Genomic DNA, 16,791 nt, shown 5'->3' with positions numbered 1-16,791 from the left:
GCCGAAATGATCAAGGATATAATTATGCCGCGTCTGACGGATGAAGATAGGGCTTATCTTGATTCGGCGTGGTCGGCTGATGAGGTACCTCAAGCTATTAGCCAACTGCGATCGGGTAAAGCGACGGGGCCCAACGTGATACCCATCGAATTGTATAAGTTGAATGCTAATATACTTGCCCCTCACATACGTGCCATGTTCCTAGAAAGTAAAGAAAAAGGGGAACTCCCTTATGATCAGCGGATTGCCAATATAGTAGTAATATACAAGCTTGGTAAGCCTCCAACACACTGTTCCTCTTATAGGCCCAAATTGCTTCTTAATGCGGAACCCAAGATATTGGCGAAACTCTTGGCCACTAGGTTGATCAAAGTGATCACCACCCTGATTCACCCGGATCCGTCCGGGTTTATGCCGCGTCGCAGCACAGCGCTGAACCTGCGAAGGCTACACGGTGTTCTCGGTGGTGCCTCCAAAATTCACGAACCAAAGTGTTTTGGGAGTCCCTGGATGCCACACTGGCCTTCGATCGGATAGAATGGAGATACCTATTTGCAGTATTGGCAAAGCTGGGTTTCGGGGATGAATTTGTTGGTTGGGTGCGCCTGCTATATGCGAAACCCTTGGCCAGAGTGCAAGTCGGGCGACTTTCTCTTGGAGAGGGGCACCAGACAGGGGTGCCCACTGTCCCCGCTGCTTTTTGCCCTGGCTATGGAGCCATTGGCGGCCTGGGTTCGGTGGGATAGGTCAATACGGGGTTTGCGGTGGACGCCAGACTGGGAAGATACGATCTCTCTATACGCGGATGACGTTTTGCTTTATTTCACACACCCTAAGGAGTCTTTCCGGAACTTTCTCGATATGCTGGTGATTTTTGGTCGATATTCTAGGCTTGCTATTAACTGGGCAAAGTCGGTGCTTTTTATATTAGTGGGGAACCCACCAGTGATCCCCGCGTTGTGCCCTATTCATATTGAGACTACGGGGTTCAAATACCTGGGTATATTTATCACACTGGATCCGAAGATACGGTATGATAGAAATCTGGCTTCTCCACTGAATAGATGCAAGAAAGACGTGGAGCGTTGGAAGGCTCTTCCGCTCTCCTTGTTTGGGCGGGCGGCCCTCTTCAAAATCATGGCCCTGCCCAGTTCTTATACGTTTTGCACAACACGATCGACATACTTCAAGGAGATAGAGGCTCTCCAGCGACAGGTACTCTGGGATGGTGGGGCCCGAATTGCCTTCAATAAGCTGACCCTTCCATGGTATGATGGTGGAATCGGGCTCCCAGACTTGCAGAAGTACTATTGGGCCTCACAGCTGGCAGCAGTGAATAATATTACCTACGGGCTCCCCGGAGATCCAGGTCATGCTATGGACCGGGGCCAGGCTCCGGGGGGAATGTTTGACCGAGCTTTATACGCTAGGCCCGGGAGATTTCCCTTAACTGGCCCGACCGCACATGCGGTGCAGGTATGGCTCACTGCCAATAGAGGTCTTGGGTGGGAGAACAAATTGACACTCGCGACCCCCCTCTTGAATTTCGAAAGGTTGGGCAGTTTGTGGAGGTCCAAGGGATTCGATAGATGGGATCTCATAGGGATTACGCAGATTAAAGATGTGTGGGGTAAGAATTCAGTGCTCACGTTCAAATCCCTAGTACAGCAGTATAGGCTGCATCACGAGTACTTTCGCTATCTGCAGGTTCGGCATGCTCTCACTACTCATGTTCCCAAGGATATGGAGCTTCCAGAGCCATCTCCTCTTGAGGACCGTGTGATGGATGGTCACATTCCTGAGAAAACCATCTCGCTAATTTATAGGAGGTTAGTTAATAACTCGGACGACCCCTTGGTTCGACTCGGGACACAGTGGGGTGTGGACGGATTAGAGCTTGATGATGAGGATTGGACAGAGGCGGTGTCGTCCCCTAAAGTGGTAGCTATCCAGATGAGGCTCCGGCTAGTGCAGTTGAAGATTTTGCATAGATCCTACATAACGGGGCCCCGTCTGGTGCAAATGGGGAGGGCCGAGAGGGGAGTCTGTAGAAGAGGTTGTGGGGAGGTTGGGACATTGATGCATATCCTTTGGCATTGTGATGATATTCAGAGGTATTGGACACATGTTCATGAGGAGCTGAGAGAAGTTTTAGGTGCTGAGATCCGGCCGGAGGCCCGGAGATGTCTGTTGAATGTGTGGGAGCAGACTGACCTGAATGTATACCAGAAGCAATGGGTGACTTTGGCCTTTATGGTGGCCAAACGTAATATCGCTCAACTTTGGGGTGCCAGTCAGCCGCCTAGGCTTAAGAAATGGTCGGAAGATCTTGATTGGTGCATGTTCCGTGAGAGATCGGTATATGTGGCCAGGGGCTGCCCGCAGAAGTGGAGTAAGGTTTGTGATGAATGGAATAGTCACCGGGGAGGAATTTGTGAGCCGCCAGTGACTATATTAGACTCAGAAGGACAGGATTTCCCTTGACCTACTGTTAATGTTGGATATGTGATTCTGAACTGTGTTGCTATGTTCCATGCTTTGAAATCGAATGCATTCACCTGAGAGTTGATTTTCGTTTTGTAATGTCCTTTCTTTTGTTTAATAAAAAGAATTAAAAAAAAAATCTATCTCCCTCTCTCTGTATCGGCTGACTTCACTGTGAGTGACAACATTCTGCTCTTTCACAAGGAGCATTTCGGTGCACAAAGTAGTTTTGTTCAGTGCACGTAACTATTGTGGCATCGTGTGCTTTTTGAGACCAAAAATAATTTTTGTTTTTGCCAATGTTTGTTATAATGGCAAGGGGCTGGCAGCTCCCACACGAATAAGGTTTTACAAAAAAAAAACAGGCCAACACAAGTTGCACATTGTCAAAACTAAAAAGCTGACCACCAATTTCAGAGCTACTGGCTTTGCCAATGCTTGTTTATTTTTGTTTCCCATAATCTTATTGAAACTGGTTACATTGATTTTCCATTATGAATATTTTTGGGAAATACTAGCATGCAGTATCACGTTACTAAATGATGCTGCAAAGAAATGGTACCTGACATTTCCTGCTTTTATTTTTTAATCAACATTTTATTTTGAAAGCAAAGGATCATCAATCTTGCTTTCAAGCTTCTGTAAATATATGCATCAAATCGGAGGACATTCTGGGAGCATTATACATAGCCTCATATTGCTAAACTTTGACTGCAAACTGGCAGCTAAAGGGTTTGTGCTGCAAGGGGTTGGGCCTACTTTTCCCAAGGACTAAATACACATGAAAACTTGTTGCCTTTGACCCCAAACAATATGCCCTGGGCGTCACGCTTTAGAAATTCTACATCCGTGATTGCTTTTGCACCACATTGTACTTTCACAAAGAACCTGCATATGTTTTCGCTTTCTGTTCTTTTCCTGGGAATTAGTCTGAGCACTACCAACAAGGTCAAACAACAATGTCCCTTGTTATTTTTTTAGCCAAGGCGCTAGCACCTAGCCATAACCCAAGAATGCAGCTGTTGTTTATGTGCACACATTACTATCATATAGTCGAGTACATGACCCACAAAGACATACATGGAACAAGAGTTCAGACAAAAGGTCACTGCATCCACTTGTTTGGTGACCTACAGTTTTGCTTCACAGTCTCAAATAATCTTCAGGTGAATACGGGCACATTCCTCACACGACTTGGGAAACATGCCCAAAGGCCAAATATCAGAGGCATAGTTCCTACGAGTCCATCACGTACATGTATTTGAAAATACGTGGAAAGAAAGGAACTGATGTGGGCGTGCAAGGGTGGTGCTTACATGCGACTTCGTTCACTCACTTCCAGGGATAAACTATGTCAACATGGTGCCACATTGCAGCACTTAGCCCCACAATGGAGCCCTGCTCAGAAAACCTCTGGAACCAGTATGGTGTCCGGGGATATTCTAAAGGAGAGAAATCTGCAGATAGAAATATCCATCCGAATGATTCTGCACGCTGCCCTGAGAAGGGTTTGCAGGCCCAGTTTGCAGATCCAAAGTAGGGTGGCCCCAGGACACCAGAAGCAAACAACCCCGAACACTACAATTGTGGCCCCAGTAGCCCCTGCTTGGCCAGTGACCCCCCGCCCCCCCCCCGAAAATGACAGATTCAGTAAAACAGGTGCTTGTCAATGCACTGATAGGTAACATGTATCTGCTTGCTTAGAATACATTATGAGCAAGGGGCGCAATAATTTCTCAAATACGGCCAATTACCTTTACCAGACAAACGCCTTGGCTGTGTTCCAATGCAGATACTTCTACTGTCATCTTCGTCATCAGGTGGCCGGCTGAGATCATCCCATGCACACTTGGCACTCACGCCACTGAGGTTTGAGCCATCTGTTTCAATACCTTTATCAACTCTCTCCTGCTTTGAAAAATAAATATTAAGAAACACAACTAAGAATACACATATTTACAAATTTCATAAAAACACAATGGCCTTTGTGGAACGTTGCATAAAATCTCTAAATTGCAAAGTCAATATTCCAAGGGAAAATGCCATGACAACATAAAAACGTTTTCAATGTTCTTTTATCGATTAGCTGAAACAATGAAACTACAAAAGTAAAACAAGGCTGCTTGATATTTCCACGGAGAATCTGAATCACGAGTATCAATGCTCCATTGGCTTTAGAAATATCTGCATAAACATCCCAACTCCACTAAAGCTCAGTTACCACTATAAGAAAATATGTTTAGCATTAGGATCAGGAGAGGTTCAATGGATGTCACCAACTAGGGCTTACTTCATATGGCTAATTATTTCAAGAAATTCAAGGAATATGTTCACACAAACAAAATCTAAAAGGACACAGTACCTGGCAATTACTCGTCTTCATTTGTGATATGACCGGTCTGAGTCCGGTTTCACTAAAACATGGGGGCCTGAAATCCCTGCATTAGATTATTATCAATCCAGAACTTCAAACTCACAGGAGGGGCCATAGCTGCAGTACACGGAGTACAAAAAGATCGCCCTCAATCCTCCATGTAAAGAACAGGGCTGCATTGCTCCCTAGCGAGGTTTGCTACGCTATATAAATACCAATACATACTTAGAAAGTCATGATTTACATATCCACATAGAATGCCTAAATTACTTATCAAGGAAGCTTTCTTAAGCAAGCAGTGGCAAAGCCAATAGGTCTCGCCGGCGGGGTAGATTGTAGTGTGATAGATTGGGGAAGACTATGGTGGAGTAGGTTGGAGTCCACTGTGGTGGGGTAGATTAGGGTAGATTGGGGTGGGCATATTAGAACCTGGTAGACTGGGGTAGGTTTGGGTAGATAGGAGTGGGGCAGATTGGAGTGAGGTAAACTGGAGTAGTTGAAGTGGGGTAGGGTAAATTGGAAGGGGACAGAATAGAGTAGACTGGAGTGGGTTAGATTGGGTAGGGTAGGTTGGAGTGGAGTAGGTTGGGGTACGTTGGAGTGGGGTAGATTGAAGTGAGGTAGGTTCGAGTAGAGTAGATAAGTAGGATAGATTGGATGGGGTTCTATTGGATTATAGTGGAGTGGTGTAGATTGGTATGGTTTGAAATGGTGAAGATTTTAGTGGGGTAGATTGTATTAGGGCAGATTGGGGTGGAGTGGTTAGAAGGGTGATCTACTGGAGTGGATTAGATTGGGTGGGGTAGGTTGGTGTAGGCTGGGTGGTGTAGAATGGTGTGGAGTAGATCTTAGTGGGATAGATTGGAGTGGGGAATATTGAGGTAGATTAGAGTGGGGTAGGTTGAACTAGACTGGAGTGGGGTAGATCGGGACAGACAGAAGTGGGGTAGATTGGTAGGGTGAACGGACGTTCCAGATTTCCCCAGACAGTCCTTTTTCAGAGGACCGGTCCGGTGCCCTGACATTTTTCTACTTTTAAATAGGTCCTGGTTCTTGGGACAATGGTCAGGTCATTCTGCAAAGCAGAACTAAAAAGTATGCTCTGCTTTCACATGGTCCTCTGGAGTCTGAAACAATTTAAGAAAGGTATCCGTACAGTAAGACAGCACACAAGAAGATCTGCTGCAGGAGAGAAGAGGAACGAGAGCAGAAGCGCACAGGGGGAAGGTCCTGCCACAGTTTATTACATATATACAGGGCACATGTCAGTTTATTACATATATAAAGGGCACATGTCTGGGGGTAACCATGGATAGACTGTATGTACCCGCTATTTTCACATGGTAGATGCTGTCTACTCTGCCAAGAGGCTGGTCTACACTAAAGTAGGCTGAACATGACAATGTTCAGCAGTACCAGCACATTGTCTGCCATCTATTCCCAGCACCAACCAGCAGACAAGGAGGGGGATTTTTATTTTCACCTCCGGCTGGCCCAAAGATAAAGGCTGAAGTTAAGAGGCCATCAGGCCTCCATTTGTTCCAATATGATCCTAGCTGGGCGCGGTCTGGAGCCTCACACTTAGATGCAAATGCAACAGAGGCGAAACAAAGACTACCATCTTTTTTGGCACAACCCTGACACAATATCAAATTTGTTAAATATCATAATGTACTTAAAAGTACTCACGATAGACCTGCTAAAAATGTGCGAAGTCCTTGACGTAATGCCCTGTGATGTCATTTGCATTCTACCTAACTTGGTTAGACTACCACTTTTTTATTTTGGATCGAAGCCGGGGGGGGGGGGGGGGGGGGGGGGGGGCTGTATGTTCACAGCCAAAGCTAAATTGTGTATATACACACATATATATATGCACACACATACACACACACACACAAAGATATGCAAAAAAAGGATAGGCCAGATATAGAAGTAAGACTAAAGGCTTTAGTTATGCCTTTATGTCTGGCCTCTCCCAGTTTTTACTTCTCAAAATGTTGTCACCCCATAGATTGGGGTCGATTGGGGCAGCCTGAAGTGGGGTGGAGTAGGGTTCAGTAGAGCGGGGTGGAGTGAGATGCGATGCGATGCGATGAAGAAGGGGAACTGTAGCACGAGTTGGAAAGGGGAGAAGCAATGACATGAAGGAGGTGCAGTAGTGCAATAAAGAGGAAGGGGCAGAGGTGCCATGAGGAAGTGGGAGCATTATGGCAATGAACTGCATGGTCCTCTCTATCGTCAATAGCTGTGTAGTGTAGTCAATTTGTTTTGAAAAGTAAAAAAAAACAAAACTTTTCAGGCCCATGGCACATTTATTCCATTACTGGTATACGAAGGGAAGCCCAAATATCCAGTTTCAAATGGTTGGCAGCTGTTTAAAATGTGGCTATTTTGCTACTCAATCAAACCTTCCTATTTTTCTGTATTTTACTGTCTTTGCATAAAATTTGTGTTGCTTCAGGCGAACAACTGCAATTTTGACAAATTCTGTTTCACTACATATCAGCTTTATTTCGTACTAGTCCGTAGCTGCAATGTCGAGAAAACTCTTCCACGGTTCACTTGCATGCCTCTAATGCCATGGGCTGGAATTGTTGATTTATACTGCTTCCTTCTTTTTAATTGACTTTTAGCTACAACAGCGAACAGTTTAAAAGTTGCTAGTAGACAGCACAGAGTGCATGGGCTGTGGGACCCTAGTTTTCATAACCACTCTCCCTTTACAACCTTTTCAGAATAGGGCTTAATATACTGTTATGCATTATCTTGCTGCAGCTCATGTTCTTGCTGCAAAACATTACAGTTTCGCCTGCTCCCAAGTGCGATGGGGAAGCAACAATATCTACTGAGAAGGACGGTGCAGAGGGTGGAGAAAGCTACACGGCATACCGAGTCAGTAGCATTTGCTTGTTTGTTATTCCATAAGAAATAGGAACAGAACCTAAGTAGCAAGCACTACTATGGAGTGCTTAACCTCTTCAATGCTAATGACAAGGGTAACTCGTCATGCACTGCCCATTCATTTAAATGGAAATCTCATTATATGGGCCTGATTTCAATAGCGTCCAAGTGGTTAACCACAATTAAAGGGTGGTGGAGGTAAAGAAAAAGCAGACACGGAGGGCTGAGACAGAAATGAAGCAACACGAATGGGGAAAGGAGTGAGTAAAAACAAAAGCACTCCTATGGAATGGAAAACGCAATTAAAAAAGTAGCTCTAAAAACCCAGAGCAGTGGATGGACACAAGTACTTGGTTTATGTTCTAGGGGAGGGTCAAACACAAGAAGAGGTATGGCACATGTATGCCATGGCAAACTGCAATGAAGAATACAAGAGCAACATTGCATCTAACAAATAGTAAGACTTTTGGCAGACTGTAACCAACTAACTGCAAACATGTCTCTAAGAGACAGCACATGCGCTGTCTGGTTGAGACCTAAAAATATATGGTTAGTATAAAAAAGGCAAATATTACAAGTAAAATCAAATAAAGCATTTTTATGAGATGGATAAATCTGTCAATTGCATGAACAAAGATCCAGAAATAACCATGCAACACAGATAGAAAGGTTAAATCACCTGTGGTGATATATTAGCAGATTCATCTGCTACACAGGCTCACATTTTTTCAAATACTATTATCGCCACATTAAGCTTCTTCTAGATGTTCTGTTCGGACTATGACACTTCTGAAATCTTTAAATTATACAAGTCTGTGGGACACCACAGGATGGACATATATTTACTTCAATTGAGATGTATTCAAGCTTCCCTGAGAGGGAGAGGCCTACATAAGAAAATGACTCCAGCCTCCCTGGGATTTTTAGCCCATTTCAAAGCTGTTGCTAGAGGAACTATTCCACTCTCTTGGCAACTGCAGTCTGATATCATGTGCACGCTGACGATACACACATCTACAATAAAATTGAAGAAGGGAGTAAAAAATGCCACCAAGAAGCCAACTGTGGCAGAGAAGCCCACTAAAGGAAGAAACAAAAAAAGTCAGAAGCCATGATTATATGCCCTCAGCACCCCATCTCATCTTCTTCCTTCATGTGATCTTGGGTACCACAAGTGCTTTCCGCCATCTGCTTCCTACTTCCCATCTACTATTCCCATAAATGACTGGCCTGGTACTTGAGGTGTGCAGATGTGCTCAGATCCCTTCATTGGCTCCCAATTAGAAAGAGTTCATAATTTGAGACAATGCTTCATCCACAAATCTCTCCAGGACTGTAGGTTAGTCAGAAAGAACTTCCAACCTTAACTGCCAACTATAAACTTGCAGTCCGCTGCTAACCAATTAGCCACCTATCCAACTAATATGAAAGGATTTAATGGAAGTTCCTCAAAATAGAAAGATCCGTATTCTGGCATGCTCTATCCTACACACCCAAGACTAGGTGAAATAAATGTCCCCAAAGATTAGAAACAGTCAGAAAACGAATCTCTTGCTCTTTCATGCGATCTAGCTCCATCATGTTCAAGCATGATTCCTTAACTAGCTTCGTCTGCGCCCGTCCGCGCCAAGATTGCGCCAGGGAGGATGCCCTTCCTGCTACTTGCCCTCAAGTAAGGCTTTGTTATGAAAGAAAGCTCCTGCTTGAACTTAGGCCTTAAGTTAAGTCTTGCCACCATACCATCGACCCAGAGGCTCTTTTAGATAGAATATTTGTTGGGTGCCAAAGCTGTGATTTTAGAAAGGGGAATATATTGAAGTTACAGTCGATTCCTACTGTATCTAAGCCCGCTTCCAGTCTGACGACTGAAAGGGGTTTCTCATCAATGCGAGGTAGTTAGTAAAAAATAATATCGCTTTTAGAGACTTTGTTTCAGCCGGAACCCTTCTTGGGTGTTTATTACAGAGACCTGGGCAACAGATGCCTCAAAACCTGACCTGGTAGATGCCATCCCTACCGGCTATGCTCGGTCTAGGATGGACAGAGTTGGTCGCCGAGGAGGAGGAGTGGGAATCTTGTATAGGGACTCTCTTATCTGTCGCACTGTGTCTCTCTCTACTCCCTCAGACCCTGTTCAGGCCTTTTACTTTTCTATTAACTCCTGTCCTTCTGTTTCTTTTTCTGGCCTTTTGTTTTATAGACAACCTGGGCCTAGATCCTCTTTCAGCCAGGACATTATCAAATTGTTAGAGCCATTTATCGATAGGCCCAATATTACTCTTCTTGGCGATTTTAATTTCCATTTGGAGAATACGGGATCTAGAGATACTCAGGCTCTCCTGGAAACTTTGGACCCTTGCGGCCTGGCTCAGTTGGTGGTAGGCCCCACCCATTTGGCAGGGCATACCCTCGATGGAGTCTTTTCTAATGACCTTAGGCTGAGGGTGGGACCTCCGGTCCCTTTAGCTTGGTCTGACCACTTTGCTGTACCGCTAGATCTGTCCTACCAGGAAACAGTTTTCCTTTGCCAGACGCTAAGAAGCTGGAATTCAGAAGGAATTTTAAATCTATCAATAATGATGTACTTTCTCCCTATCTGAATGAGTTGGTGTCTGTTGACTCGCAGGATGTTAACTCGGCGGCTCTTGAACTCGCGCATGCTCTTTCAGGGGCATTGGATATCTTGGCCCCTCTTAAACAGCACTATTCAGCGAGGAAGAGTCCATCAGCTCCCTGGTACTCAGACAGACTTAGACAATTGAGACAAGGGTGTCGAAAACAGGAGAGGCTCTGGTGTGCCCATCTCGATCCCTTGGAGAAGGAACAACATAAACTCTGTCTAAAGGAATACAAGTTAGCCATTGTGGAGAAAAAGAGGGCTTATTTCTCTAAAGTTACTGCCTCTCTCAACTCTCCTAGAGATCTCTTTAAGATCATAGACTCCCTATCTTCTCCCCAGGTAGTAGATTCTATAGTGGAATCTCAAGAGTTGTGCAATAACATTTCCACCTTTTTCCATACTAAGATCGTTGATATTTATTGCACGCTTGAATCATTAAACTCTGGTGTGGGACCTCCTATTCCCCCAGCCTCTTTTGAGACCGGGAGTCTGCCTGGTGAGCAGCTCCCGAGTCTTCTATCCTTTCCTCTTTTAACACCAGAGGCGATGACTCAGCTTCTGGACAATACTAAATCTGGCTCTCCTCTAGACCCTTGTCCACTTAAAGTACTGAAAGCCTGCTGGGAAGGTTATTCCACCCCTTATGAATGTTTTGAACTGTGCCATTTTGGAGGGAGCCTTTCACTCCTTATGGAAGATGGCGGTTGTAAACCCACTTCTGAAGAAACCTGCCCCATTGCTATTCTTCCCGCCCCCGCAAAGATGTTTGAGTCACATCTTAAGGGACTCCCATCTAAGTTCTTATCTCAGGGACTCTGCCCTTTTGGATGCCTCTCAGCATGGCTTCAGGAGACTTCAAAGCACCGAAACTGCTCTTACGGCTGTTAACAATATTCACTCTCAGGTCGACAAGGGCCATACCACTCTTCTAGTCCTGTTGGACCTTACGGCGGCCTTCGACACTCTGTCCCCATCTATACTGGTGTCTCGCCTTAGGGAGATAGGGGTCGGAGGCCCTGCCCCGAGTCTTCTTGCTTCCTTTCTTAATGATAGGGAACAGAGAGTGAAACTGGGTCAGTTTGTCTGCCCCCAAGCCTGTGCACTGTGGGGTCCCTCAGGGCTCTTCATTGAGCCCCACATTGTTTAACATCTATATGGCCCCCCTTGCCAGGGTGGTTAAATCATTTGGGCTGGAGGTGCTGTCCTATGCTGACGACACCCAAATCATGGTCTCTCTCACTCTTTCAGTGAAGGATTCTGCTCAGAATTTGAGGGGCTGTATGGAGGCTGTCTCCCAGTGGATGGTGCAGAACTTCCTGAAATTGAACGGGGAGAAAACAGAGGTTTTGATCTTTGGGGGCAATCAGGATATCTGGTCACGGGATTGGTGGCCACCCTCACTTGGGGAATGACCCCTCCCACGCCAGTATGCTAAGAACTTAGGAGTGATACTGGACACTGCCCTCTCATTTGACCGTCAGGTCAATAGGACCGTTTCCACCTGCTGTGGCATCATTAGGGTTCTTAAAAAGATCGCCCATTATCTTTCCCCTGATGCTCGGAAACAGGTTACGGTGGCATTAGTCTCCTCTAGACTGGACTATTGTAATGACAAAATAGAAGGGGATTCCCCAAAGGGTTCTTTTTTAGATAAAGGCAGGAAAAATTTGGGGTAAGAACAATGTAATAGAAGAGGAGAACTACCCTGCCAAGGAATGATTATATGGTCCCTTCAACGGGATCCAAGGGATAAAGAGGGGGGGTGACAAAGATTAATGCTTCGGAGCCAATGATACATCAGACAACATCAGAATCAATAGTGAAAAGGTAGAACTTTTTTTATTATTATTTTTCTGGAGATGACAGTTCATAAATAGGGTCCATGAGGCAACATTCTGAAGCATATATACACACACAGGAGAGAGGTTTTCCTCCTAGGGCTAAATAAGTATAATCATTAAAAGGTTCAGACACAAAATATGAGTTTATAGACGTCCACAAGCTCCCACAGTCATTCACTAAACATACACTTCTCACTTTCTCTCACAATCAGAATAATGCAATCATAACCATACACACATGGGGGGACCTGGGGGCCTGCAATATCCCAATCAATAGTTGCTAGGGTAAAAAGACCAACATGGAGGCAGTTAGAGATGGGGTACAGTAAATGATGATACACTGAAGGCCATCCATGTAGATCATGCCAACGCGCGTTTCAATGCAAGGCCGATTTGGGCTGCATCTTTATCAGGGCATTGGAGACCAGGGAGGGGGACAAACATACATTTTTCTCATAGGAGAAGTTTTATCATCATAAGCTTTCCAGCAATTCAAAAGATGTTCCCGCAGCGAGGGATTTCTCACGGCTTCATCTGGGTAGAAGTCAAGCGGGCTTCCAGATTTAAACAAATCCTAATGAACAATTGGAGAACAGGCACCTCTTTTACTGGTTTCCTTCACCGGCAGCACATCTATTTAAAACAGACTCTGGGGTGAAAAAAACCGAGTGGAGATAATTTGAACGTTCTGTAAATGATCTCTGTAGGTCTAATCTCACAAAGTCAGGATCGACGGAGCCAGGAGGGAACAATCATGTCATAAATAAATACCCAGCGGCCGCCGGGTTCGGCTTTCCGAGCCGCGATCGGGCTATAGGGTAGAGCCCTTCAAAGATCCTCCAGGCGATCAGGGGATAAGGGGGTCCAAATTCGAGGATCAGAATGCAGGGGAGAGCAGGGACGGATCGCGGGGTCGGCGAGAGCAGGGACGGATCGCGGGGTCGGCGTCCTCTCTTGTCGGCGGCAGGACTGGGGCAGACGAGAGAGGACGCCGACCCCGCGATCCGTCCCTGCTCTCCCCTGCATTCTGATCCTCGAATTTGGACCCCCTTATCCCCTGATCGACTGGAGGATCTTTGAAGGGCTCTACCCTATAGCCCGATCGCGGCTCGGAAAGCCGAACCCGGCGGCCGCTGGGTATTTATTTATGACATGATTGTTCCCTCCTGGCTCCGTCGATCCTGACTTTGTGAGATTAGACCTACAGAGATCATTTACAGAACGTTCAAATTATCTCCACTCGGTTTTTTTCACCCCAGAGTCTGTTTTAAATAGATGTGCTGCCGGTGAAGGAAACCAGTAAAAGAGGTGCCTGTTCTCCAATTGTTCATTAGGATTTGTTTAAATCTGGAAGCCCGCTTGACTTCTACCCAGATGAAGCCGTGAGAAATCCCTCGCTGCGGGAACATCTTTTGAATTGCTGAAAAGCTTATGATGATAAAACTTCTCCTATGAGAAAAATGTATGTTTGTCCCCCTCCCTGGTCCCCAATGCCCTGATGAAGATGCAGCCCAAATCGGCCTTGCATTGAAACGCGCGTTGGCATGATCTACATGGATGGCCTTCAGTGTATCATCATTTACTGTACCCCATCTCTAACTGCCTCCATGTTGGTCTTTTTACCCTAGCAACTATTGATTGTGATATTGCAGGCCCCCAGGTCCCCCCATGTGTGTATGGTTATGATTGCATTATTCTGTGTGAGAGAAAGTGAGAAGTGTATGTTTAGTGAATGACTGTGGGAGCGTGTGGACGTCTATAAACTCATATTTTTTGTCTGAACCTTTTAATGATTATACTTATTTAGCCCTAGGAGGAAAGCCTCTCTCCTGTGTGTGTATATATGCTTCAGAATGTTGCCTCATGGACCCTATTTATGAACTGTCATCTCCAGAAAAATAATAATAAAAAAAAATTCTACCTTTTCACTATTGATTCTGATGTTGTCTGATATATCATTGGCTCCGAAGCATTAATCTTTGTCACCCCCCTCTTCATCCCTTGGATCCCGTTGAAGGGACCATATAATCATTCCTTGGCAGGGTAGTTCTCCTCTTCTATTACATTGGACTATTGTAATGCTCTTTATCTGGGCATTAACAAAAGCCTTATCCATCGTCTCCAAATGGTCCAGAATGCTGCGGCGAAGATGGTTCTGAACCTCCAGTTCAAAACCACCACTTCAGCCTCGGCAGATTGGGAGAACTTACACTGGCTTCCCTTACACTCCAGGATCACTTTTAAAATTCTTTGTTTATCTCATGGAGCTTTTTATGGTACTGGTCCAGAGGGGATTAAGTCTCTTGTACATCCCTATTCCCCTAGTAGATTCCTTCGTTCTCTAATAAAAACTTTGAGGTCCCTAGGTTTGTAAGAGCAAAATGGGGAGGCAGAACATTTTCCTCTGTAGCACCCAGATTGTGGAACTCTCTCCCCCCTGAGCTTCTAGGGCAACCCTTGCTCGCTCTGTTCCATAAGGCCCTAAAAACTTGGCTCTTCTCTGAAGCGTACTTGTAAAGCCGACTCTGTCGGACTGTGTATTGGATGACCTGCTTTGGCGCCTTGATGCCCTTGGGCTAAGTTGCGTGATATAAGACTTTGTTCATTCATTCCAGATGGGTTACTTCTTCTTATAGCTTACAAATCCCAGCCAACCAAACACCTAAGGTCAAGAGACGTCTATTGAGATCCTACTTTAAGGCATTTCTAAGCAGGAAGACACGAAGACCCAGCCATCAATGGTGACACATATAGGCAACATCATCACTGTTACTGAGACTCAATATGTCCTACTTCAAACTTTGATTACACATCTTATGTCTCCTTTGAAAGCATGCTCTTCCTCCAAGCATTCTGATGTAGGAACCGGTGACTTCACAAGAACTTGTAAGTAAATAATCTAGTCTTTCTGAATCTTGGTGCCGAAAGCTTGTTGTTAGTGATTGAATGGAGTTACTGGCATACACTGTTACAAATATACAAGCCCTTTTTTTGAGTGGTCTTTGACTTCCGAAGTCCATCCTTGCTAATTTTGCACTGTCACCACAGCTTATCTATAATTGCAGAAACCCATTTTAAGCATTGCATTTAATCTTAAAGAAATACAAATACATACTTGTAATTTTGTGAAGTACACTTTTATAATATTCCTGTTTGAAAGCTATTGACGATAAGATCCTAGAAACCAATGAAGGAAGTGCAGATGGGCCACACAGGAATTTACATGTGCAAATCAGTTTATAAAATATTTTATATGCCCCCGCTACACACATACTTGCAGATGTGGATCAATTTCAAATATGGTTTCGCCTCTTCTCATATCGGTTATCAACCATGGTCCTCCAGCTCTGAAGAAAGAAACCAAATAGTTTACACTCACAATCACTGCCGTAAAAAATCCTAAACATACAATAATCGGTTTTTTTTTTAGATTGTGTAAGAAATCCTATTTCACCTTATCAGAGCTGTTGTAATATTCAAAAGCCATACAAACTAAGAGGGAGGAATACAGAGATATACATATCAGATTTAAATTTGAAAATTTCACTTAGTGAAAAAAGAAAACGCACAACACGTCAAATACTAAAATAAATAATTTGTCTGCAGTGAATGTTTCAAATCTTATCATGCCATTACACTTTAAGCAACTGTCAATAAAATGGGTGAACATTTATTATAATACACCAATCAACTAACATGAAGAAAGGATTTATCTACAAGGCTTTTTCCTGGACAGGCTCAAAGCGCTTTAATACTACTAGTAGCGGACACCTCTGCAACCACTTTAAGTTCAACCTTTTTGGCATCTGTCAACCCTCTCCCTCCACCCCCAATAGAAACAAAGGCGAGTCATGATGGGTGTGGTCGGGGGTTTGAGCAACAGCTAATCATGCCTCTTAATGGCGCTACATGTAGACTATACTTTTATACTATTCAAGAAGGTCCTCACCAATGATTATTAACAGGATATTACATGTGCAGGGGGGGGGGGACTCCTGTTATCGATTCTCCTAATATCCCAGCCCTTGTAAATAAGGCATCAGGGACCAGGAACATTAACATACCTGGAGACGATGAGGTACACGCCTGGAGCGGACCCTGAAACAGCCCCAGGCAGAGAAAAACGAGCAGAGGTCGGCAGACACAAGATGGCGGCTGCCGACGAGCTACCAAGTCACCAAGCACAAAGTAGGACTCCCTCATTCCTGCAATTGCTTAGGCGCTGAAGTGCCCAGAAAGGAAGCAGGCAACCTGGCGGGCTTGCGGGCGGCGGCAATCTGCCACTGACCGAGGAGATTGATCCCGAGGAACGGGAGCCCTGAGCACACCAGATGGGGGCATAACTCCCTAGAAGACGCTCGGAGCAATAGTGGCATGAGTCAACTCGGGCCTGCCTCGTACGACTAGAGCAGCGTGAAGGGACCGAGGCGCGCCCGCCGTTCATCAGGACCTCCAGCCGCAGAGGTGAAGGACAGCTTCGGTAACCTAGTCCTGATCTGGAGGGGGACACAAGACTGCAGAGACAACCGCGTGGCGGTGAGACCCAGTGAAAGTGCAGCGGGTCTCCA

The 16,791-nt window shown here is 45.1% G+C and overlaps 1 protein-coding gene across 4 annotated transcripts in view; it reads right to left on the bottom strand.

Moving 5' to 3' along the window:
• SUFU (SUFU negative regulator of hedgehog signaling) overlaps positions 1–16,791 on the bottom strand; it is a 561,046-nt gene that overhangs the window by 287,116 nt on the left and 257,139 nt on the right. For 2 of the 4 annotated variants that reach the window (XM_086922691.1, XM_086922694.1), the window contains exons 6-7: positions 15,498–15,570; positions 4,239–4,395 (exon numbers count right to left, since the gene is read on the bottom strand). In XM_086922691.1, coding sequence (XP_086778817.1) covers positions 4,239–4,395; positions 15,498–15,570 — 230 coding nt within the window. The remainder of the gene's footprint in view (positions 1–4,238; positions 4,396–15,497; positions 15,571–16,791) is intronic. The other 2 variants (XM_086922692.1, XM_086922693.1) reach the window with 2 other exon arrangements.

This window comes from Lissotriton vulgaris, chromosome 5 (assembly GCF_964263255.1).
Source record: "Lissotriton vulgaris chromosome 5, aLisVul1.2, whole genome shotgun sequence".
Lineage (NCBI taxonomy): Eukaryota > Metazoa > Chordata > Amphibia > Caudata > Salamandridae > Lissotriton > Lissotriton vulgaris.
Note: the sequence above shows the minus strand (reverse complement) of the source record. Positions and strands in the feature narration are given on the sequence as shown.